The 27,381-nt window shown below is 33.9% G+C and overlaps 1 protein-coding gene across 1 annotated transcript in view; it reads right to left on the bottom strand.

Moving 5' to 3' along the window:
- Window positions 1-12,819, bottom strand: part of LOC143223514 (monocarboxylate transporter 12-B-like) — a 259,055-nt gene extending 246,236 nt beyond the window's left edge. Inside the window, exon 1 of the mRNA XM_076451591.1 lies at window positions 11,725-12,819. Coding sequence (XP_076307706.1) covers window positions 11,725-12,328 — 604 coding nt within the window. The 5' untranslated portion in view covers window positions 12,329-12,819. The remainder of the gene's footprint in view (window positions 1-11,724) is intronic.
- Window positions 12,820-27,381: the final 14,562 nt, after the last annotated feature.

The following is a 27,381-nucleotide window of genomic DNA, read 5'->3' as shown; positions in this document are numbered from 1 at the left end:
ACTAAACAGCCAGTTTACAGACTTCAAGAATAGTCATTTCTTATTTTCAACCGCTGACAAGCGAGAGGGTTACTAGTCAGCTGCATCATCTGCTTACAAGGCTATTATTAAATTAGAAGGGGAAATGACTGCCACAACTATAACACTGCCTCAGACGAATGTATAAAATATGTTTATGTATATCAAAGTCATTGCCTGGGTCGTTCCTAATTGAAGTTCAGGACATCCAGTATGGAATGCATAGAGTTTATTGTTCTTTATAGATTTGACTTTTGTAAATCATGAAATAATTAAGTACGTGTAGAAACACATTAATTACACAAATATGTTTGATGTAACATTTATGCTACTTCTGAAATGCCAAACACAAAATTATTTCAAAAGCAATATTCTCATCGAAACATTCTACAGGGTGTTCGGAAAGTCACTGTGCACTTATATATTTATTAACAGACATGTTTCAATATAGAATACAGGAGGTAAATATGAATTACAATTATAAACAATGTTGAAAGTGACTTCCGTTGGCATCAATATAGGCCTGAATTCTTCTTATTTTGTTTCTAAACACCGCTATCAGTTGCTGGCTTGAAATAGACTGAATAAAATATGATTACAAAACTGCACAGTGACTTTCCGAACACCCTGTATATTCTGAATTGGGTTAATTGTATGTTCCTTAGTATTCTAAGAAAGGAGAGATTTTCTTATGGGATTTTCGTTATTGTCTTGTTATTATGCATAAGCCTATGCACTCTTCGTCAATATTTCAAAAAACAAACTGATATTAAAAAACCTTAAAGCATAGATTTTCATCTATTTCATACTTTTATATATATATCATACATATTATTCATTTAGAAGTAGTACACAATACTTGTGAGTATGGCTAAAATAGTGTAACGTATAGTATTCAGTGCTGTTGTTAGAAATGAAAGAAATGGTCAAGACAAAATATTAAACTGAGAAATGAAATCAATTGTAATCACGGGAGAGAAATAAAACCTATGAATAAAATATTGATTTTAATTTTTGGAAGCATTTTGTTCACTAGAAATATTTCCGTTACCCAGGAAAAAGTGGCTTCCGACTGAGAAATGGTGTTTTGTTTTTCGTACAGCGTCCTAATATATATATATATATGTGTGTGTGTAACCTTTTAGACTAGATTCTATTCATGTTAGTAGTAATAATATTTAAATATTTATACGATGACACTGCGGTCTTGTGGTTGACTTATGTATATTGATAGCTTTGTGCTGTTAAATCACGTTAAAGTCCATTTTTCTCACTACGTTCTGACACATCTGGTAATTTGCATAATTCTTGTTTTGGTTTTCTACAGAAATGGTGATATTCCGGTCCCCATCTCTTTTCTGAGTATGAGTGACAGTTTTGAAGATGGTTGTTTGCAGACTATATGCAATCTTCAGTTGGTATTGGTCACGCCTACTTTTGGGTGTTAATATGAAACATTACAAAAATCGTAACTGATAGTGCATGAAATGGTGCATAATATGTAATCTTGAAGCAAACAGCTTACCTAAACCTTATAAAGGTATTAGGTATCATGTTGATAAGTAGTCAACAAACGGATTCAAGAACAAGAGGAAATCCGATATTGTTAACACAACTGAAACAATTGTTTATAAAACATATAAAACAAATGTGAAGAATTAACTTGAAACTAAAAAGAGACATAAAACGAAACTAGAATAAACTATTGGTGACTAACATCTAAGGAAAGAACCTCAGAAATAACTAAACTCGATTAATTTAGAACTGATTAGGAAAATGCAACATGGGTTTGGACCTAAGTAAAAAGGTAAACTGTGGGACAATTTTCGTAATTACACCAGTAACCACACACACACATTTAACTAAACTTAAACAGAAACTGGAATAAAGCAGAAAATCGCTTGAAATTTCACAAGAATTGGTTACATAGTCCAAAACTCTAAAAGAGTATCAACACAGGTGCATAAGGTCAGGCCCCCTAAGAAATACTTTCTTATTATGTTTCTTACACTGAATTTTAACCATTTTTGGTTCACAATATATACACGTTCGAAGAAGGTTGTTGATCCCAAACTCTTGTGTCACAAAAAGTGTAATTCATTGTTTTAAGTTTACGTTCATTTTAGTCATTTTAACTTTTAATACAGCACATCGTATCACTAATTGTTATTTGTACTTCTTCATTCTAACTCATGGCACCAATTAAATGGTACAGCTCCAACAGTTTGGACACGTTAAATCCTGTAATTTTTATCCTGTAATAACTAATGTTGTAAGCTCTTTTTAACATCGCAAGCGCACCCATCAGTGTAACGCAGATAAAAAGTCACTACATCCAAGGTTTTATTGTTTATATTGTTGTTGTTTTTTTTAATTTCGAGAACTTCGATCGAGGGAGAGTGGAACAAATCTCCTGCCACATCACGAGACATCTATAACTGTCACACGTGCGAGTATGAAATGTCCGCGCGAAGAATTCAAATTCCTCTTCTCGGTTACACGTCAACGACCATATCTACACGACACTTTTTAGTATCACTCCCGTTCTAAGTGGAGTTTATTAGCTGATTACAGAACGAAATCTTGTCAACCAGACCAGCAGATGAAATTTTTTACACTTAGCACTGAATAAAACCGTTACAACAAATGTAACTCAACACAATGTAAACTAAAACAAGTGGATCTGAAATCCACGTCCCCGCTTTGTGCGTGTTTTGGATTCATGCTATAATTAACCTTTATTCACACTCAGTTCAGGTTGCTATTCTTTTAAAACACAAAGCAGTTGAAACCCTACTGTTATACACTTACATTTATTTGGGTTAAATTTGAATATTTTAAGAAAATAATTTTTAAAAACCATTAAGATTAAATTTTTATAGCTCTTGAATTGTTCAGTTTAACCTCATTCTGACTCAAATAAGACTTATTCTGAAACTGGAATTTAAAGAACCGATCCCTAGGACTCGAATTAAACCTGATTGGTTACCCTTGAAACGAACCCGATATTTAAACAAACTTTATCGGTTCGGAACTTGAAAGTTGATTTTGTTCCGTTCTAAATCTTGTACTTTTTGGAAATGTTACATACAGAAATTTGTGTTTTGGTTTTTCATTGAATTGTATACCAAACGTGAAGGACACATTTCAGAAAAATACCCTAAATAACATATAATTTCAAGAGTTTTACACTTCTAAGCATAATACATTGTTGTACTTAGGGACTTAAGTACAGCGTTTTTATTTTTACTCAAACTTCTTTCAGACGTTTTACTTGAGAAACAAACAAATACTCCACGTCACTTCAGTACAGCCATTTTAGTCCTACGGACCACATAGATTTAACAAAAGTTGATAGTGGACAATTCTTTTACCTAAACAAGTTTTTGTTTACGAACCACGTGCCATTCCTGAGTATGGTTTCTATAAAGATTCGTGAATTGAAAGATAAACCTTCATATTTGTTTTAATTATCTTCAGAAAATTATAGAGGTTTATCCTAAATAAAATAAAGCTATCTAGCTTTGTTTCTAGACATTACGGTGAATGATTATTTGTTTAGTATTTGGTGAACAAAAAAAGTCTTTTCCTTACATGTCTCAGAGACGATAACTATTGTTTCTTGTTATCATGTTATTTTAACATTCCCACGTATTAAACTGTTCAGACATGAGACGTTATAATGTGACAATTAATCCCACTATTTGTTGGTAAAAGAGCAGCCTAAGAATTGGCGGTGGGTGGTGATGACTAGTTGCCTTTTCTCTAAATTTGCCTTAAACTGCTAAATTAGGCATGGCCAACGCAGATTGCCCTCGTGTAGCTTTGCGTGAAATTTAAAGACAAACAAAGAAACCTAAAATAAAATGTTATCGTAAGCAATAAGATAAATTACAAATTTATTCTGAACATACGAAGTTACGTTTTTACTAATCTCATAACTTTTATTTACTTAATCTGTCAAGTCGGGTTGGCAAGTATACATCTGCTATCATGTATCCGGACCTTCTATCAACCATCGCCCCAGTGCTACACTGCTTTGAGACCCCTGTATCCACTCCGCCAGTGAGAAAGCAGCCATCTCGAAAAACTACTCAGTTTTAAACATTATTGTTCATTTTTGTATAACTTTAGTATAAATACATGTAAATCTTGATTCATATGTTGTTTTATTCACACCTTATGTAAATGAAAATGTGCAAATTTGCCCGTTTTAAAAGAGAAAATAGGTTAATTTCTAAATTTCATTATCCAGGTCACAAAAGCAAAGTTTGAAGGGAATAATGGCCGTTTTATGTACTTTTACAACAAAAACAATTAAGAAATAGCGCATACTATCCAGGAACAAAATTTGTGTTACATAGCGTAATGAATGTTGTTTAACGTCAAATTATTCTGCAGAAGGTTAAATGCTATGTTACATCAGAGTACTACTTACAGGGTAAAATGTTGTACCACATCAAAATACTATTTACAGGGTGAAGCATTGCACCACATCAAAATACTATTTACAGGGTGAAGCATTGCATTACATCAAAATACTATTTACATGGTGAAGTGTTGCACCACATCAAAATACTATTTACAGGGTGAAGTGTTGCACCACATCATAGTACTACTTACAGAGTGAAGCGTTATAAGGGAACACCTTTATACCTATACTAATTAACAACCTAATATCCAACTGCAACGCCCCCTACAATCCCGTACCCGTTTACACTATCGTCCCTAAGACATGTATCCAGCAATGGTGGCTTACAAGTTTTCTCTTTCTTAACCTGAAGCTGACCTAGAAAGGTCAAAACGTTGCTCTATCTTTATCAATAAAAGTGTTAATACCCATACCAGGCGTTCTGAGATGCATCATAGTACTATTTAGAGGGTGAAATGTTGCACCATATCATAGTACTGTTTAAAGGGTGAAGTGTTGCATCACATCATAGTATTATTTACAGGGTGAAGTGTTGCACCATATCATAGTACTATTTAAAAGGTAAATTGTTTCACAATATAACAACACTATATATATAATGAAGTGTTGCACAACATCATAGCACTATTTAAAAATAAAGTGTTGCACCATATCACAGTATTATTTAAAAGGTGAAGTGTTGAACCACATCATAGTATTATTTACATAAATAAGTGTTGCACCACATCAAACAACTGTTTAAAGGATAAAGTGTTGCATCACATTGTAGTATTATTTACATAGTGTTGCACAACATCATAGCATTTTTCATGGAGTGAAGTGTTGCACTACATCATAGAACTATTTGAAAGGTGAAACGTTGAACCACATCATAGTACAATTTAAAGGGTTAAGTATTGCATCACATCACAATACTATTTACGGGGGGAAGTGTTGCACCACACCATAGTACTCTGTACACAGTGAAATGTTGCACCACATTATATTACCCCGTTGAAGCTACAACGTTGTAACATATCCTGTTACTCTCTAAAGAGTAAATCACAAAGTGAAGATGTTATTAATACGTTAGCATTTTGGAATTTCACTCTTTAATAAAAATCTATACAAAAACAAAACATTTCCTACTATACATAGCAACAAATTCCACATAAAAGGTTCACCGTGATAATTGTAATGCTGCGGTCCAGCATGACCAGGTGGTTGGAACGCTCGACTCACAATCCGAGGGTCACAGGTTCGAATCTACATTGCACCAAACATGCCTGCTCTTTCAGCCGTGGGGGCGTTATAATGTTACGGTCAATCCCACTATAAGTTGGTAAAAGAGTAGCCCACGATTTGGCAGTGGGTGGTGATGACTAGCTGTCTTTCCTCTAGTCTTACATTGCTAAATTAGGAAAGGCTAGGGCAGATAGCCCTTGAGTAGCTTAGCGCGAAATCCAGAAACATACAAACAAAAATAAGTATGATGCAATATTTTCACCACTTTAAACTTTTATATCGTTTCCAAAATTAATTCTTAAAAAACCTAACTCAAAAGAAGTTGGTTATTTGTTACAGTTTATGTAATACATATGGATAGAGAAGATAAACAGCTATACTCCCAACACAGAACATACACTTTTCGTGGCAATATATATATATATATATATACTTATACTAAAAGTTGGAATGACGGATTGGACGAAAAATATAGAAATAGGAAGAGCTCCATTTGATCATGTGATATCTCACACGTTAACTGCTTGAATGTGCAGCTGAATTTATAGCTGTATACACATTAACTGAGACGTCACCAAAATATATCCTCATGTGATCGTCAGTATTTGTAAGCACATCCAGGCCTATTCAGTTCAGTCCCTCACAAACACACACATTCGCAGACACTTTAAAATTTGCTCCTTAATAATAGAGTTTATTACCATTTTACTTGTAATATAAGGTAAAAATTTCAATTTTTCAAGAATGCCACCAGCTTAGAAAACGATTAACTTACCTTTAATAAAGGATAATTGGTTGATCATCCAAACATTACTCAATATTTATACAAAAGTAGCCATAAAAAATTATGGTTAATAACATCGTTTAAAAATGTAAGAATTACACTTAAGTCAAGAGGTAATTTTATATCAATGGCTGGATGAATATCTTCTAAACGCATATGAAATAAAATTGTTAGGAGTTTTTGGTTTTCGTTTGTTTTCTATTGTGAAACTACACAATGGACGACCGCTGGTATCGAAACACAAAATTTAGCATAACAAGTTGCTGAACCTCCGAAAGATGGTTAGAAACGGCTTCCCGAGCATCTTAAATTATGAATTACACTGTCTTCCAGGGTTCCTTCAAACGTACACTAAAGCTACTAGTTGACATAATGACATCAGCAACCTGCTTCCAGACATAGTGAGGCCACTAGTTTGTAAGTAAATTACATTAATCACTTATACATCGACTGAGGTGTGTCCACTTAAGCCATATTTGTACAGTGATATCAGAGATCAGCCAAATGTTAACCAACGTGCTTCCATACTGAAGTTACCTTTGTATATATATCCCCCACTGGCATAGCAGTATGTCTGTGTACTCACACAGCTAAAAAAAAAACGGATTTCGATACCCATGGCGAATAGAACACAGATAGCTCATTGTAAAGCTTTGTGCTTAATCCTAAACAAACAAATTATTTTATACAAAAACATAACATATCAAATTCCTCTTCTCTGAGACGCCTGAAATCAGTGAGTGGTTTGTACAAAACCGTCCCAGATGAGATAATTTGATTGAAAGGACCAGTTTGGACAGTGATAACACTAATAAACTTATTAATTACTTACTTAATGAATTAATTACAGAATAATTACTCACCTATTGAATTCACTAACTGTTCCAACAACGAAGGTAAATCAAAATCATCCATCCCGTTTTAAATCCTGTTTTTAACTAGATTTGTTTGTGGATTGTTTTTGGTTTTTTTCTTTTCGTTTTGTTTTGTTTTAGAGCAAAGCTGCATAGAGCTATCGGCTGTGTTCATTGCGGGAAATCAAACCCCGAATTTTTCCATCGTAAGTTAATGATCTTACCACTGTTCCACCAAGGACTCTTCGATCAGAACACTAAAAGTTGGTGGTGGGTGCTGTTGAATAGCTGCTTATCCTTCCAGTTTATCAGTTAAAAAGTAGACATGACAAGCTCAAACTTCGGAAACAAATAAATAGGATTGTTTGATTGATTTCGAATTTCGTGCAAAGCTACACAAGGGCTATCTGCGCTAGCCGTAAAGCATGTTTGGTCCGCCCCTAAGTTTACAAGTCGAGCGACATAACCACCTAGCCATGCCGGACTATTAATTAGGAACATTATTCACGATACATTTTTAGCGTTTTACAAACTGCCAGGCCTGACATGGCCAGATGGTTAAGGCACTCGACTCGTAATCCGAGGGTCGCGGGTTCGAATTCCCGTCACACCAAATATACTCGCCTATTCAGCCGTGGGGGCGTTATAATGTTACGGTCAATCCCACTATTCGTTGGTAAAAGAGTAGCCCAAGAGTTGATGGTGGGTGGTGATGACTAGTTGCCTTCCCTCTAGCCTTACACTACCAAATTAGGTACGGCTAGCGCAGATAGCCTTCGGGTAGCTTTGCGCGAAATGCAAACAAGACAAATCAAACAAACTGCCGTCGTTACGAGTGGACCGTATATAAATAATAAGATATAACGTTTGAGCATTTTAACGTGTTTCCTATTATTTTAGTGACTGCAAACTGTTTTACATGTATGTTTAAGGAATTTTAAAAATAAGTACAAATAAATGACTTTCTTAAGTTTGTCATTGACAAACATATTTAAGATAAGCACCAACAAAGCTGCAATCTCTTGTATTCCATAAGTTCATAAGCGTATGCACTCTGGTTATAAAGTAAAATCGAATTAACGAAATTAGTTCAACATATATATATACATATAGTTATAATTATTTTCTACAGTTAAAATGTATTCTCAGATTATTCAATATTGTCAAACATTTATTTACATTTGAAAATAATTTATCGAAAGACAAACGTCTATTGGTTGTCCATGTTGTGGCAAGTTGAATTTGTGAGCTCTTCCGGTAAATATATCAACACATGTTTAAAAGTTGTCAAGGTTTGAAAACATCAAGTGTTAAACAGCACATGCTTATAATCTCAAAACGAACAATTGATTGAAGTGAAGATATGTACTTCCTATTTTGTCTTCTTTTATTAAAATCAATACAAAATTAATACATTAATATCTTGTCAATAACTCCTGATCCGATCAAGCTACCTACACATATCAGAACTAATGTTTACTAGCTGTGATCCGCAAATCATTTGCCGTAGTTTTCACATCCTTTTATTTATTTTATCATTTTCGCGTAAAGCTATGCTTTTTTGCAAGAATTATGAATTTGATCGATAACTCCTGTTCTATTTGAAACATTTTACGCGGTCAGACAAACAAATTCATATTGACGTTATTTTATTTAATAAAACTACAAGTAATATAAACAATAAAACAGAGTAATGGTATTTATAATAATGTTCAGAGTAAAAAACAGTTATGAGTGTTCGTTGCACGAAATAGTTTTACAAGTTGAAACAAAGATATTCCCAAAAACGAGAAATAAAACTCGTACTAAAAGAAAACGATAGCTAAAAGGTGTTTACAACATTCTGTTGCAAAGTAAAGTAAAGGTAAAGTTGTAATGAAAGCAAACTTAGTTGCGTTTACAGAAACATTTGAATACGTATTCACAAAATGATAGACATATGATTGTGAACGAACTGCACATGCTTATTTTAGAACTAAGTCAAGAAAGCCTATAGCAGTTATATTTAGTTTAATGTTAATTTTAAGCAATCACACGCGGATGTATTTTTTGTGCTAAATATTTTGTAAGTAAAAAACTATATTTGAAATCGAAGCCAGTCGTCACGTGATGACAACGGCATTGTGCCATCGTGTACCCCACGCTTTGCATAAAAAAATTGACTAAGTAAAAAAAAGGTAAGGTGATGCTAAACGGAAAAGTTAATATGAGTCCTAACTCTTCGCAAAAAGTCCTTTCTAACGATATGAGATTTGTAGCGTTTGATTTAGAAATTTAAGAAAACGTTTCGGACAGACAAACGCAAGCGTTTTATCTGTAAAGATGGCTTTGCATGGGCTATATACTAAAATAAAATAAAAAAGGTTTTAAGTCTGAGAATGAATCAGATTTGTTAAGATTATTTAAATTTGCTTGCTTTTCTATAGTATTTCACATTTATTACAAAAATATTTCTCTATCATACAAATTCTGTCAAACTCATAAACTTCACTGCTAAGTTTAATATTAAACGAAAAGCTTGAGTGGCAGTTAACAGAGGACTTCACTGCTACAAAAAGAGTTAACGAAGGAAAATGTTCATAATAAAATAAATTAAGCCTAAACGTTAGTTGTAATTGTCTGTAATTATTATGCAGTATGTTCACAAAGTTGAAGCCTTATAAAATTATACATCAAGGCAAACATACTTCTTAAAGTGTGCAAATGATAGATAATACATGGTTTTCAATACAGGATTTAAACCGGCAGTATCATGTTAAGTAATTGTCAGATTGATCTATTTTATATTATATTGTTTATTCCTATTAAGAATTGTCTCCACCTTCTCATGCTAATATATGTGAGTAGCTTTTTACATTTGTTTTTCTTGGCGGAAATTCATAAAGAAAAACAACAGCCCTGAATATCGTTTGTCGTTTTGGCCAAATCGTTAAATACTTGTTTTAAAGTCTTACTTACAATATTTATAATGAGAAAAATAAATACAAGTAAGTAATATTTTAACTGTAATAAACCGCATTAATCATTAGCAACAGAATGTAATATTATTTGGTTTTCAATGTTAAAACTTACCATATTTTCTAACGCACGCGTACTTGCAGAATCTGAAGGAAACCGCCATATAGGATAAAATTAGTAAATTCACTCCGTGCGATGTCATTTATTATAAACAATTTTGAAAATTATACAAAATTGTTACCAGTCACACACAGTATGTTACAAGTATCCATTATATATTATATAATCATGATGATCAGACAATGTAAAGAAATTACCAGATATACTTCAAAATGTGTATATATACGGGATCACATGTAGTCTGAGAAAATTAACATGGTTTAAGATGTTCACATTTTTCAGTACTGTTTATTTTTGTTTCTTTGTTTTTATTTTGCTCATGAATTGTTTGAATTTGTAGATAATTTAATTTCAAAATTAATATTAGAAAATAGATCAGTGGGAACCATTTCAGTAATATTGTAAACATTTGAAACATTTGAGATATTTAGCAATTTAAGGTAAAGGATAAATTTCCTTAGTGCGACGTTTTACCTTTTAATAAATACCATATCTAGGTCACGTGTTGGACAGGAATTATTTAGGAAAAGGAAGAATTCAGTTCGGTGAATTGTAATCACATCTCATATTCGCGAGTGGCATCTAATGAAAAGCATAATAACAGCAAGGTTGGTCAAAGCTCACAGAGATAATTTCTTTCTTTCAATACTAGTAATGCAACATAAATCCCATTTAATAATTCTAAGTACTCGTTTCAACACCTAAATATTTTATAGAGTGCTGAATGTAGAGTATTATATCCAAAATTAACTCATACTCCAAGACAAACATACCTCTTGAAGTGTATTAATCATAGATAGTACGGTGGTGTTCAATACAGGATTTAAATACCGTGTTAAGTAAATTAATCTATTTTATACCCTATTGTTTATTCCTATTATAAATAGTCCTGTAATAGTTTAAAGCAAAAAAAAAACACGTAAAATAATAAAAAAATGTTTATTTTCAGTTTACAGTAAGTTTTGATTTATTCCATCGTTGTGTATTAGTATATAGAACAAACACAACCCATATGACTTGTATTTAACAGGTTGCGATGACTTTTCTTTACTTTATCAAACATATACGTTGCCAAAGTTTATTTCAACCTGAAAGATACATTTGAGATTATATACTTCCATTTTGCTACTTGTTTTAATAGCATAGCATGCGCCTTTCTATTAATTCTATACATATTACTGTTATGTTTAGAAATGCAAAAACTAAATGAATTTCATATTATGTGAGATTTTAATTTATAGAAAATACTACGAAAAAATAGTAATGGCATAATTACTGCCTCATGGATCTTCCGACAGTTTAATATAGCTGCTGTTATAACAAACACAACTTACCTGTTCCGTGAAGACTGACCATAGAATCTTTTAGTTCACGAAGTAAGTGGTAACTGAATATTCCAAATCCACCCTGAATACCAACAGTCATTCCGTTAATGACACTAGCACATCCACAAATTATCCACCCCCAACCACCTTCTGGATAATAATGCTGGTTTATAGTTGCCACTTTTGTTTCACTCCATCCGCTCAAATGAGTGCCAGGAATTTCTGTGTCTCGACCGAAGTCGTTAGTTCGTGGATTTGTGCTAATGGAATCCCGACTTGTTTCCAAGGCCAGAGATTGGACGTCTCTCAAACTGTCATGTTTAGCTAACCTAGCTGGTCCGTTAAGTTGTGGAATTACATCTAGCACTGCTGGTGCACTGCATCGTCTCGATGAAGTCCTCGGGAAAGATAATTGTTTAGGTGGAAGACGTTTTTCTAGCGAAATGTTCTTTAGTTTTTGTTTCAACGCCTCTAGGTCTTCTTGGGTTGATTCAGAAGTGTCATGACCAGAGGATACATGTGGAGATGGAGCTCTAAAACTCTCCAACAGATTTTGTTGGATCTGCTCTTTTCTTTCTGATTCTCTAGAGCACGTAACAGCTGCTACACTCATCGTTATATTACTATCAACAACACGTGTATACAAACCTAAATTGAGACTTTGTCAGCATCTTAGTCCTTCCAATTAAGAAAAAAAATTACGAAAAACAATACAGCGTTGGAGAATATGACTGATTCCTAACTTTAAAAAGTCTATTCTTTCATTTGAAATTGATGAATCTCTGTGTCAATAGAAATCGACACGACCGTAGGGTCCAATCGCTCCAGTCTCTAGCGGGTGGTGGACGCAAACTGAGTTAGTGATATAGAAGATCGTCAATCGAGACTCGGCCAGCAGAGTCAAACCGCGTCCGGTGCGTGCGTGAGAGTGTATACAAATAGAAGGATATATAGATAAAAGAGCAGTCCCACTTTAAGTAGATCTTTACGCAAACTGACAAAGCGGTTTGCTATGCCCCTTTTACGTCTCACGGGCCCGTCAATTCCCAGCTTCCGCTACCCTCTCTACTGTCACCACTCGAGCGTCACATGGCCTTCTACTGCGGTATCGGTCAAGCCTACACCCTAATGATAAAATCATTGAACCAGCGTTCCCTAAACAAGCAAGATGAAAGAAAAATCTGTTTTTAATTCTACTGCTGATGGAAAATTCAAGTAATTGGTTTTCTTACTCTAATAAACAAACCTATTTACTGTTAGTCTCACCATGGTTTTAAAACATACTTCAGTGGATTCTTTCTATTCTTTTCAAGGTTCAAAGAGTTGTACGCCCTAACTCAAACACAGATAGTTTTTTTTTAAAGTTTGAAAGTACTTGTTTATCCATAGAAAGCACCTATGTATTCTAACTTTAATAATGTTTTCCCTTATTTATTTATTTTTATTTTATTTATGTAAGATAAAGACTAACGAACATTAACCCTGCTGATCTTACTCATCCGCTAAAGTGTTCAGTCAGTGTTTGTTCGTTTCCTTCAAATAATTGGCCTTTCTCTAGCATACAGAAGTAATTCATAAAGTCACTAATTATAGTAAGTTATTTAATTACGTTATAGAAGACGAAGCTTGTCGGTCTTATTCTGGTGTAAGTGAAAGGTAACATCTTAGTAATACATTTGAGTTTTATTAGTGAAAATATCAATTATTTTGTAAATAACTAAATCGTTTTTTTTCAGTTGTGATGTAAAAATGAAGCAATATTTTACAATCATTTTCGCAGAAATTTTAGGCAGAGCAGTTTGAAATGGATTAAAATATTTATGATTTGAATATCTTAGAGTTAAAGAATTGGACGACGATTTCATCTCTCTGTTTGGCATTCATCAGCACAGAGTCTGTTATGTTGTTCACTTGTACACTCCAGGTCGATGTAGTCCATAAGGGTTTCAAATCCAACACTTTCAATGTCATCGGAAGGTTGAATTTTGCAATGTTACATGTCACACATGTTTTTTTGTGTTTATTGTTAAATACAAAGCAACATAATGGGGCATCTGAACTGTGCTCATCAAATTTTAACGTTATAAACCCTCAAACTTAACAATGGGCAACCACACAAAATTTCTTGATTAATTAGGAATTTCCATGATAATAGCTAAAGAAGTCAAATGAACTATGCTATAAATATATCGCGTATTAGGAAGTTAATTCATTTCTTACACACCTAAAGTTCTGAACAATTAATTCCATAGAAACATGTATGGGGTGCTTAACTCCTTATTATCTGTACAAAGTGCCCTTTAAACTCTGCTATTCGATTATCTTTTCACTCTGATGATTTTTATAACTCATTTGCATAATGGCTGAAACGTAAGATGTGATAAACTGTAAATTTTACTTTTCTGTTTTTAAAACTTTCACATTTTGTATATTGAGCACTGAACATCCAAATAGGGAGATTTGGATAAAACATTCTCATTACTTCACAATCTAATATCAACTCTACGAAACTCCTTTTAACATTTAGAATAACTAATTCGCCTTCCACATAAAACTTCTTTCAAATAAAAATTGAAATTTTCCGGAATAAAACATTCTTAAATGTATGACTGGCCACAGCAACAAATGTCCAATTGTATTCAAGAATAGTTAATCTAATTTTAAGTTCCATTTCCATTTCAAATTTTAATAATTTTATCACTTCTATCTCAACGAATCTCTCCGTACATGAAATGGGTTTGAAAGTTTTAGAGATGATGAATAGATTCATCCAGGAGATTGAAGTGCTATGCCAAGTTTTAATTAGTCTTAAATTTTTATATAGTTCATAATATTTCTAAAACAAAAATTTCTTCATGATATAAATACTTCGGCTAAAACCCTTCTTCAAGCTGTAAAACACCACACATTCCCTAAGCATGAGAGTATATCTTTTGTCATAATTCTAACTGTTAAGTGATTCATCTTTTGAAAACTTTTACTAGTACTTAACACAGAAATTTTAAAAGTTTAAAACCAAAAGATAACGAATGACAAAAGACATAAAAAGAATCTTAAAGCTTAGAAGCTTTGTAATAATGTCATAGAAAGGTGGGAGGGAACAATGGCTCAAAAATATTAGTACATTAAAACATATTGTCGTCTGCGAAAATAATTTAAATGAAATTATTTACTCTTTTAAACTGCCTTACGAAATGCTAATTGTTTATAAGTTTTAATAAAATATATTTTCTCACTAAAATGACTATAAAAGCGCATGAATTTTAAATGTTGGTGTACTTTTATATGATATATTTCTACGAAAACTACGACTTAAAATTAAATTTTGTATGAAAATTATATTTGCATATATATATGTATTCATTGTAAGGATTTGTTTTTGAATTTCGCGCAAAGTTACAAGAGGGCTATCTGCGCTAGCCGTCCCTAATTTAGCAGTGTAAGACTACAGGGAAGGCAGCTAATCATCATCACCGCCAGCTCTTAGGCTACTCTTTTACCAACTAATAGTGGGATTGAAACATCACGTTATAATGTATCCACAGCTGGCATGGCGAGCATGTTTGGTGTGACGAAAATTTGAACTCGTGACCTCGGATTACAAGTCGAGTGCCTTAACCACCTGGCCATGCCAGGCCGCTTTGTAAGTTATATGTATAGTTTCTTTATACATTTCTCGTATTATCAGAATATTGGTTAATCTGTTGCTTTATACACAGACTATCAGATATGATAGTAAAGTACAACATCAAACAATAGCACAGTATCAGTGATTAAATAGCTGTTATAACTATCTTCGAGACAAGTATTCCGGGATTTCAATCTCTATAACATCAACTTTTTCCAAGCATTATAGTCATTTGTGTGAGAGGTATTACTTAAGTAAATATGTTGCTTTAATTAAATTATTTGTGTCTTGTTTTCAATTTCGCAAAAAGCTATACGAGAACTATTTGCGCTTGCTTTAATTAATTAGGCATAACAATTGATACTGGAATGTTAAATGTTCTATTTCAAGTAGTTGTTGATGGTAGCATCACTGGCATGTATGTCTTGTGCCTTAACTAACCAGAGACCAGGAAATAGAAATACGTGGTTCAATATGTCATGATAAGCTATTATTAAATAGCAAATCGACAAGTAATGGGACAACTACATGTGATATAAAGTCGCGTTACAACAATATATATCAGAATTATATGCGTTGTTCAAGTATTGTGATGCCATCAAAAATCGGCCAGGTGGTTAAGGCACTTGACTTGTAATCCGAGGGTTGCGGGTTCGAATCCCCATCACACCAAACATGCTCGCCCATTCAGCCGGTGGGACATTATAATGTGACGATCAGTCCCACTATTCTTTGGTGCAAGACTAGTCCAAGAGTTGGCGGTGGGTGGTGATGATTAGCTGCCTGCCCTCTAGTCTTACACTGCTAAATTAGGCATGGCTAGCGCAGATAGCCCTCCTGTAGCTTTGCACGAAATGAACAAGCCATCGAAAATTGATCGCTTTGAGGAAGCGTATTTAACAGCCCTTTCTTTCGCAAAAACATTCATATACATTTGAAATATCCTTATATTTATTAGTAAAGGGATCAACTTGAAGGATCAAAACAATCAATAAAGAGACTTGCAATAAGCCGTATCCCGACCATGGTAATAAAAGTGCAGGGTGTAACAGGTGGGAATCCACGATCAAAAATATCAATGGTAACAGACACTCACTTATCCCAGGCATTAGCACATGATATAATTGAGAATGTGACACACATATCACACGTACACAAAGTTGCTTCCAAGATATATCCGTTCAACTGTCGCATAACTCAAGCAGCTAGATAATGAAACAGGTATTCATAGTATGTGATACTAGTTAAGTCACCAGAGGAAGCAACTAAATAGTTCTGCACGATCGGACTGTTGAACCGAGCACTGAAAAACCGCCGTTCCCGTATACTATACCAGTTTTTGAAATCAAACAAAGAAGAATAGTGCACCTTAGACACAAGAGACTAATGATTTTTTAGTCTGTCATTCAATTTGTCACTTGTTATCGAGTAAGATCGGTTTGGAAGAATTCCATTCCTATGTGAACTACCATTCTATGCTTTCCATCTTACTTGGAATCAAAGAAGTTAAATCAAAGGACTTTAAATTGTGAAGGACATTTAAAACTGACTTAAATTGGATTTTGATTTTTAATAGGGTTAGCAAGAACTGTGACCAATAACCACATTAATTCATGTTTTATTTTTTTAATGTTAAACAGCTTCCAGTGGCACAGCGGTATGTCTGCGGACTTACAACGGTAGAAACGGGGTTTAGATACCCATGATGGGCAGAGCACATGTAACCCATTGCGTAGCTTTGTGCTTAATTACAAACAACAAATATCAAGGAAAAAAAGACAAATACATTAACACATTTCACGTAAACAACAAATTAAACCAGTAAGTGAAACCAACAGATCTACATGTTCCATACCCTATATTAATCAACATTTTATTTTCTTTACTGTTGTTTTACAGTTTGGAGCCTATTTGGAAGAATCAGTTAACTAGTCAGAACTAATCAGAACTAATCAGTTGATTAGTTGTTATTACATTTACTGCCTTCAGATAAAACGTCAATAACGTTCAAACTACTGTACTGATTTTAAATATAACAATATTAAAATTATTTGATTTTATGATGAAAACATGTAGTTATCGTCTCATATATTTTAGAATTTCCTTTTATTATTTATTTTTGTTACATGGAAGCCAATGAAATAAGAAACTTGGAAAACTGAATAAACTTTATGCAAGAAATCGTTCAATTGTTGTGATAAAGTTTTCTCATGAGAATCATATAAGTATACATGTTTTGTCCCACATGTTGTTGTTTTACTTTAAACCACAACACTTGCTCTGAGCAACATGTCGGGATTTGAACCTCTGATTTTAGCATTGTAAGTTTCTAAACTTACTGCTGACCCACCCCACCAGGAAATAATGAAAGGATAGTTAAACTGAAACATCTGTGTAAGGATTTTCTTTGCAGTGGATACATTGTAACAAGAAAATTTGGAGATAACATATTCATATGTTCCTGACAAAGAAATATTGTTTTATATTTAAGCTCTTTAATTTCATACGATTTTTCTTTTGAGAATGTTAACATTGAGTTAAATATTCATATTACTGCTTTTAATAGAACTATTTAAACTATGTGTACAACATAAACACTTTCTTTACACAAATAGCCATAATATTTCAAAATTTGTCCTCTGAAAAGGATACGAAGAATGCCTTTTCTATCATTAACACACACTACCGGTCCGGCATCTCCAGGTGGTTAAAGCACTCGGCTCGTAATTCGAAGGTCGCGGGTTTAAATTCCCGTCACACCAAATATGCTTGCCCTTTCAGCAGTGGAGGCGTTATAATGTGACGGTCAATCCCACTATTCGTTGGTAAAAGAGTAGCTTAAGAGTTGGCGGTGGACGATGATGACTAGCTGCCTTCCCTCTAGTCCAGGAGTCACCAGACTTTTTTCACAGGGGCCAGATTACTTGGGGAATGAGAAGTGCGGGTCACATGATCATTATGTTCAATACTCATAAACTAGAAGGAAAGCTCTCTGTAAAAGACTTAACACTAAGTTTAGGATGCCACATTAGCCATGTGGGAGTAGCATGCAATACACACATATAATAAAAAACAAACAGAAATACAACCAACATTTTTATTTACCAAAAGGTTATCAAAGAAGGTGACATTAGCAAAAACAATTGTCACATCGCACATAGTGAGTACATATCTGAATTTCACTAAGCCGCAAAAATGTTAGTGAGATTTATGAAATTGACGTTTGGCTTTCAAAATATCTTCAATGGTCGGTTTTGAATTGCTGCATCCAATCATTAGAATTGCTTTCAAATGTTCATCAGTCAACCTTGATTGATGTACTTCATTTTTGAAAATGCTTGTTCACAGACACAAGTTGTTCCGAACACTGATGCCACACCAGACGCGAACTGCTTCAACTTTGGAAAATCATCTGCAGTTATGCAGCTGTAAAATTTAATAAGTTGCCCCTCTCTGTGTTTTGCTTTCAACAAGTCATTTCCTTGCAAATCGATGACTTCCAGCTGAAGTTCCATTGACACGTCATCAATGACACAGTCAAAAAGATTCTGAAAGGAGAATGTCACTTTCGATTCTGTCGAGATCCGAAAATTTCTCTAAAAATGCTTATTTAAATCACCAATAATATTTTCCTGAAACTCCAGGTTGACATCTTCTGTGATTCCAGCATGAAACTCATTGAAACACTGAAAATGAGAGAGGTTTCCTCCTTCCAAATGTGCTTCAAACAATGACAGCTTTCTCCGAAATCCTTTAATGATTCTATAGAGATCACAGACAAGGTTATTCTTTCCCTGAAGTTTCAAGTTCAATTCATTCATGTGGGATGTGATGTCAACCAATAATGACAACTTTGACAACCAGGTTGGATCCGACAGAATTAGATCGGCTCTATATTTCTCGATAAGAAATATATCTATTTCTCTTCTCAGCTTATACAAACGAGACAATACTTTACCGCAGCTGAGCCACCACACCGCCGTGTGATAAGGCAAGTCACAGAAATCCGAATCAATTTCTTCAAGAAAAGTCTTGAACTGGCGATGATTAAGTGCATGACCCCGAATGAAGTTCACTGCAGACATTACTGGTTTCAGTACGCAAGAAATATCTAATTCTTTTCCACAGAGTGCTTGCTGATGTATGATGCAGAGTATGAACACAACGCTTGAGAGTTGAAGATCTTCCAACTGTTTCCTGATCAGCCCCACTAGACCCTTCTTTACTCCAGCCTTGTCTTATCCTCCATCAACTGTTACACCTTTAGGCTGATTCCACTGAAGGTTATAGTCTTACAAAGTTTTATGCACTTCCATAAAAATGTCTTTTACAGTTGTTCTTCCGTGCATGCTGCAAACTGATGCCAACTCTTCCGTGATCTGAAAGTCCAAATTAACTCCACGAATGAACACGAGAAGTTGTGACGTACTCGAGAGATCAGTAGACTCATCCAGTGCCAAAGAATACCGTAGGAAGTTTCTAGCTTTTTGGCGTATCTGTAATGCTATGTTCTCTCCAAGTTCTTCTGCTCTCCGTACAACTGAAATTGCTCAAAGACTGATACTTTCAAAGATATTGGCTTTTTCAGGACACAGCTCATTTGCTGCTTCCATCATACACTCTTTGATAAAGTTGCCATCAGTAAAAGGTTTTCCTCGCTCTGCCATCCTATGCACTATTTTGTTACTTGTACGAGTGACAGATTCATTTTCAGCAAACTTTCTCGTGAAAAGAATCTTTTGAGATTCAAAAACACGTTTCATGGATTCAAATTTCTCAGAACAGAATTTTCCTGAAAATTTCAAATATATTGATAGATGTTTTGTTTCATAGTGACGCCGAAGATTGTACTCTTTCAAAACGGCAACACTTTCGGTGCATATCACACAAATAGCTTTCTGGTTTTTGTTTTAACAAAGAAGTACTTTTCTCCCCATTCTTCATTGAAAGCACGACACTCAGAGTCCACTTTTCTTCTTTTAAAAGCAGTCATAACAATGGGTGAAAAAAAAAACAGGATCTGAAAATGAAAAACACAGAACGCTGTGAGAAAAGTATTGTACTGGTCCAAGAACGCACAAACAAAATATATTGAAACGTACGTTTGCCACGACACCTAAGAACGAGTTACGAAAAGCGCATAACCCAACTACTAAGAGAAACGAGCTTGCTGAAGCGGTAACACTAGGCCGCTGAATTTACAAGACGAGTCGATAGGACGAGGGTTAAGTCTGTACTTGTTTTTGAAATCCTAATGCTTTCATAGATACGTGCCTCGATATGAATAAACTGGCAGCAAGGACGAAAGAAGAATTTTCCAATTGGTTAAAAATGCGCGTGACAGCCTTGTTTCTTTTTATCATAACGTCTTGTGTTTGTCAGCTTAAAGCGACCATCGGTGTGATTTATTTTATTTGACAGTCGGACATTTGATGAAATGTCACTTTTTATTTCCAAGCGGCTAGCTGCTGGCGGGACGGACAAAATTACCTCGAGGGCCGTAGTTTGGTGACCCCTGCTCTAGTCTTTCACTGCTAAATTAGGGACGGCTAGCGCAGATAGCCCTCGTGTTGCGCGGAATTCAAACAAACAACCAACCCAACGAAAGTCCTCTAGATAGAAGTTTTCATGTAGATAACTACAACTTATTGATTAAAATAGCATTCCATTAATGAACAATGAAATTGCTTTATTATTAGTATATCCAAACACACAATGACCCATTTAAGCCTGTTGTAAAATAATTATGACAGTCCTATAACGAAAATTTATTTTTACGAAAGGCCAAGAGGGAAATAATTATTCTTTCGTTTGATTTTAGAGTAAAGTTATCCAATGGGGTATCTGTGGTGAACCAACCGCTGTGGTTGGTTTAACTGTGTGTAAAGAAGTAATCTAATCAGATCCAATATTTCATTCAGTTATTATTAGTTTTATTTTCTTACGATTTTTATACGATTGAATCATTCCCGCTGTGGTTTCCAGCTTTCCTTTCTTCAACGTGATCACAACTAAAACTCCATAGACCACCAAGTGACTGAATTAAATTATCTGGAGGACATAAATCACGCGTCTTCTATAATAAAGTGCGACATGCCACTTAAAACGTGGTAAAAATCACTTCTATTTAAGAGTCAAGGCAACTTTACTTATTTAAGGATAAAGAAGAGCAGTAAAGCATGTTAAATCTGCAACTTCTTTTTGTTTGTGTATATTTAGAAATCAAATCAAAGACACAAGTTTTGTAACAAGTAAAAACAATACAATCTTCAATGATGTATCATCGTGAGTGAAATCTGACTTCCAATGGCTGACGCATAGTGAGCAACACATTCATTTCTTTCGTTCTACTAATGCATATTTATAGCTAATATGACCATTTCTAAATGTTTTAAAATATTTATCTTTAGAGCAAAAGTTCGCATATGGTGAAAAATGAATTCGAGTCATGGGGTAAAATATAGTTAATTACAGAAATGTATTTAATAATGTTTAATGGAAAGTGTGTGTTATACCTACAGACTGAGTAAAATAGCTTAACATTAAACTACACGCTATGTAACATTAAGTAGAATAGCTTAGCACTAAACTATACGCTATGTAATATTCGGTTTCCTAACAAATAGTCCCCCTCTAGTGCAGCGGCAAGTCTATAGATTTACGATGCAAAAATCAGATGTTCGATTCTTGATTCTTGATGACGAAAAACCCACTTGAAATAAAAATGTATCTCGGAACGTCTCGTATGGGTATTAACACTTTTATTGATAAGGCCAGAACAACGTTTCGACCTTCCTAAGTTCACTTCAGGTGACGAAAGGGGTTCGATTCCTCTCGATGAACTCAGCAGATAGCCCAATGTGGCTTTGCTATAAAAAAACATACACACACACTCATAACGAATAATCAAGCCAAAATATATATTTGCTTTAGAATTATTTACTGTGATACCGATATTAACATTATTTCAGAATACTGGTAATTTTGTGTATTTAAGATAGCTGCAGTTCTAATAAAATATATACTTGTCTTAACACTTAGTATTATTATGTACCTATATCTATAAATCTCACACCATTAAAGAATTAAGACTCAAAATTATTTTAAAATTGCTTTGACTTTGAATTTCAACCAATAAGATAACATTGATTGTTTGCTAAAGATTACACATGAAATCCTTGAATAGTCGACTTGTAATAAATTTCGTTTTAAATCTAATCCTCAAAGAACATTATATCATTTTTAGCATGTTACTCCCGTTCTCTCCAAAATGACCAAACTTTTACGGGTTATCTAAGCGCATCCAAACGAATGGGGATATTCATCACAACGTTAGCTCGCAATTTCTTGCAAATTTATAATTCTCTGTGCATTACTTAGCTTTAAATGAGGCATAACAAGCCTCAGATAAAAAAAAAAAATATTGATTTAGACATGAACGCTAGATATAGAAAATAATATGGAAGTGCTAGGGAGGTTTCCTTTTATTTCTGCATTTTTCAAGTTTGTTAAAAAGAGGTAGCTAAATGTAACGTTCAGTTTATCAATAATTTCATTTAATATATGTAATCTATAGTTATTGTACTTTGTTTCAAAACTCTTGCACACTTTCTACGTCTTAAAATACAAATATTTTTAGTGGTTTCTATAATTAGACATGACCCGGCATGGCCAAGTGATAAAGGCGATTGACTCGTTACCTGAGAGTCGCGAGTTCGAATCCCGATCGCATCAAACATGCTCGCCCTTTCAGGCATGGGGACGTTATAATGTGACGGTGAATCCCACTAAAATAATTCGACATTATAACACTTGTGTTAGAATTTTTACGTAAAGTTATTGAAGGAGTTTCAGCACATGTTCATTATTAAAGAGGCCCGGCAGATGGTTAAGGCTCTCGACTCGTAATCCGAGGGTCGCGGGTTCGAATCCCCATTACACCAAACATACTCGCCCGTTCAGCCGTTGGTGCGTTATAATGTTACGGTCATTTACAGTATTCGTTGGTAACAGAGTAGCCCAAGAGTTAGCGGTGGGTAATGATGACTAGCTGCCTTCCATCTAGTCTTACGTTTCTAAATTAGTGATGGTTAGCACAGATAACTCTCATGTAACTTTGCGCAAAATTCAAACAAACAAACATTACTAATGTTTTAACTGATATATTGCGTAGAAGACAGTTAGTGAATAATATCCACGGTCGACTCTTAGGCCACCCTTATATGATCAAGTTGTGGAATTCTACACTTTGTTTTGTAGCACACCCATAGCCTCAAAATGTGGAGCACTTTTCCTTGCGGCAACGGGACGCGAGCCACGAATCCTAGGATTTACAATTCCAGTACCCCTAACCACAAGACTATGTTAATTGTTAAAGTTTATAGTAATAAATGAGAGTTTTACTGGAACTCGTTTTAGTATAATCTTTATAAGGGTTATAATGTTCTGGATATGTTTTGAGATTTATTGTACAGATAGTCCTCGAGTGACTTTGCTCGAAATTCAAAACAAACAAATTATTTATGTTTATCTAGCAAGAGAACAGGATGACACAAATTTTCTTGTCTGCATAGTTGCTTTTATCACAGTAGTATGTTAAGTTGACCAGTTACACGATTTGTGTAAAATTTTATTTTATGTGGTTCTCAATAAAGTGCACAAATACTGTTTCCAGTCACACCTGATTTGATAATCAAATCACCAACTGCAACATTAGCTACCAGAATTAAATCAAAGTTTGAAAAATCAACTGCAAAACCCTACACCACCTTTCAATAAGTGTTACCCTTTTATATTTCCTTTTGAACGTCGACGGTAATTAAATTGCAAAAATCCTGAGTTCGATTCTTCCCGGTAGACAGAAAATAGTTAGTCTTTGTGGACCTTTGCACTATAGAACTAACAACAACATTTTTAGTCTTAGCTGTTGTACTATATATATATATACACACATATTAATTTGTACAGCATAAAATAAAGTGTTCTCTTTTACGTTTTTGATGAAGTAAAATCTGAACTAAGCGACTTCAAAAAATTAATATTCGAACACCAGACTTTAACTTTTTTCACTATTGTCCTCTCAGAAAAATAAATTTCGTATAACGAAGTAAAAGTTGTCTATATTTTTTTTTGCTTTTTCGTTGGTTTTGTTTTTTTTAACTGCGGAAAATAATACAGGAGTCTATTCTGCTTTTTAACATCGAGTAACCTGTTTAAAGGTATTCAAACTTTGGTATTAAGTTTTAAGTAAGTAGTCGTTCTAGATTTTATAAAGTAGTTAAAGCATCTCTAGGCACCTCTTAAAACGCGATCAACACTAAAAACACTTTGAAACTTTAGGACACGTTTCGCAGCACATCACGAAAAGCGAACACCAAGTCCAGCAGTGTTCAAACCATATATGATCAAGAAGACAGCTGCTGCATCCGTTTAACATTAATGTTATATTCTTCCTGCTTGTCTCAAATAGTGCGTGAAAAATTAATTTATCTTCTTAGCGTAGATAGTGAGAGAAAAAAATTGCGTGCGGCTGTTTAAGGTCTCCATTAAATAAAAAAATAAAAGCACTTGCTCCCTCATAATATAGTAAGTGTTAGTTGGAGTTCGAAACCCAAAGTACGAATAATATGTGAGAATTTTGAACAGTTTTCCATAAACATTCCTCTAGTTTCATGTACTAGCACAAGACATGTGTTTGAAATTTCTAGTAAATACATTTTAAGGTTTATTAACCATAATGCTGGACTTTGAAAATGGCGCTGAAATCCTTTGCAGTTTAAATCTTCTATGATAGAGGTTTTGTAATCATTGTTTTTCTTAGTTATTATATTTATTCAACCAGCATAAGATAAAAGAGAGTAAAAACTGTTATACACGTGGAATATAAACCTTCTGTAGACCAGCCAAAATGCTACGTGCTTGAAAATCTAAAATTCGGAGTTTGATTCCCCGCGGCAATCAGTGTAAAAAATCTCGTTTTATGTCTTTGCTTTAAAACAAAGACACTCGGAACTTTAAAAATAAAACAATATTTATTAACACTCAATGTTTTTAACAATAATTTCTTGCATGTAGACACACACATGTATCCTTACAGAATGTAAATCTCAAGTATTTTCTAACATACAAAATTATTAAATGTGTTAGGTGTTGCAGGTTTAGTTTACGAAAAATATTACATATTACAGCAAATAGTGCTTTATAGAAAAAGCTACATTACAATATAACAATAACACTTTAGGTAATTGAACAACAGGAACAAGGAACATACGTTTTGTAATAACTTAACAGCCAAATATTTGATATTTATCAAACTTGGAGATCAGATATTCTAATATATTTCACACAGTAAACCAGTTAATTGCGGGTAAAATTCTATTTTGAAGTATGTTCAGTTTTACTTCTGTTATTTATGCGTAGTTTGTACGTGGTAATTTTACCGAGGGTATTTAAATAATTAATACTATCTGTTGCTAACTTTTATGGCATAAATCATGTTACAGTGATTTCAAAACAAGGATTAATTAATATTTCAAACTTCTAAGCGTACAAACAGTGGTTGCATTAAATGTGTTTGTGTGTCTGTGTGTATGATTTTTTTATAGCAAAGACACATCAAGCTATCTGCTGTGTCCACTGAAAAGAATCGAGCCTCTGATTTTACCGTTGTAAATCCGAAGTCTTACTACTGCCCCAGCAAGGAACTTGCATTAAATGCTCAACTGAAAGAGAATAAAATGTTTCATTGTTTTTTTCCACGATTTTTGCACAACGTCACGTAAAAGGCTCTCCACACACGACTGAACCAAATTGTAAATTAATAGTACGATTTCGCTGTAGTTCACCCAACGCCTCAAAAGCACAAAAGACGTTACACAGCAACGGTCCTCGAACCATAAATCTTCTTATTCATTAATTCATGTCCAAGTCAAAAACATGTCATCTCTAATCTTATACTTTTCTATCACTAAACACTAATTCACTTATTAATTAATTTTAAAATGTGCTGTTATGCCATAACTTGTATGAAATGTAATCGCAAACAACGTGAAACTTGAACTGAGCTAATTGCTTTCTGGGGTTTCGAATATAATCTAGCAGCCCTTTCATTTTTCATTTGACATTCTCTAGTTCATCACATGTTGTTTAACAATTTGTAAAAATTAAGGTTCTTTAAAGAAAGAAAGTCTAAGCTCTGAAAAAAAAAAAGGAAGATGTTTGTTAAACACTATTCTAACTCTGAACAGAAGACAAGAAAGATGACTTAAGGTCTGATTCTTAAACTTTATGAGGCCTTTATGGAACCTCTAACGACGTAAAGAATTGGGTCGATAAGAATCCCATTAAGTAAATGAGCCTGTAAAAGGGAGAACCATGATGGGACTTAATGGGCACGTGGCGAAAACAGAGAGTGCAGCTGCTGCATTGATTTGTTTGATTATCTGAAAAGTGAAACGTCAGTTATATACAACGTTTTTTTATGTTTGTGTTTGTATGTATATGCACACAGGTATATTTTAATCAAGAGTACAATAAAAAAATTGTTATATTCCAAAATGTTTCCTTATGTGAACATTTCTTTATCTTTGTACCTTCTTCTATTTTCCAGTTACTATCAGTAACTGATTTGTATTAATTTGCTAGCTTTAAACAACATTGCATAGTAATATAAATCGTAAATACAATGTGACTAATAGGTCATGTATTTGGAGAAAATTTATAGTAATTATAGACGCAGTATGACTAACAAATATGTCCCTTATTTGGGGAAAATTAATAATAAGACTGGAGACATAGTGTAACTAACATGTTGCACATTAAATGTGATAAATATACAATTTATCTGTATTTTAGCTTTAATAAATACTCCAGACGTTTGGAGTAAATGTACATTAGATGTCACGAAAAATGAACTTCATTAAATAACATAAATAACTAACATAGCCGTTATCCGAAGACAGATAACACAAATTTCAATACGCCACTAGTAATAGTGTAAGACTAGAGGGAAGGCAGCTAGTCATCACAACCCACCGCCA

This window comes from Tachypleus tridentatus, chromosome 8, assembly GCF_004210375.1.
Source record: "Tachypleus tridentatus isolate NWPU-2018 chromosome 8, ASM421037v1, whole genome shotgun sequence".
NCBI lineage: Eukaryota > Metazoa > Arthropoda > Merostomata > Xiphosura > Limulidae > Tachypleus > Tachypleus tridentatus.
The sequence above is the reverse complement of the archived record's forward strand: the minus strand, read 5'-3'. Positions and strand labels throughout refer to the sequence as shown.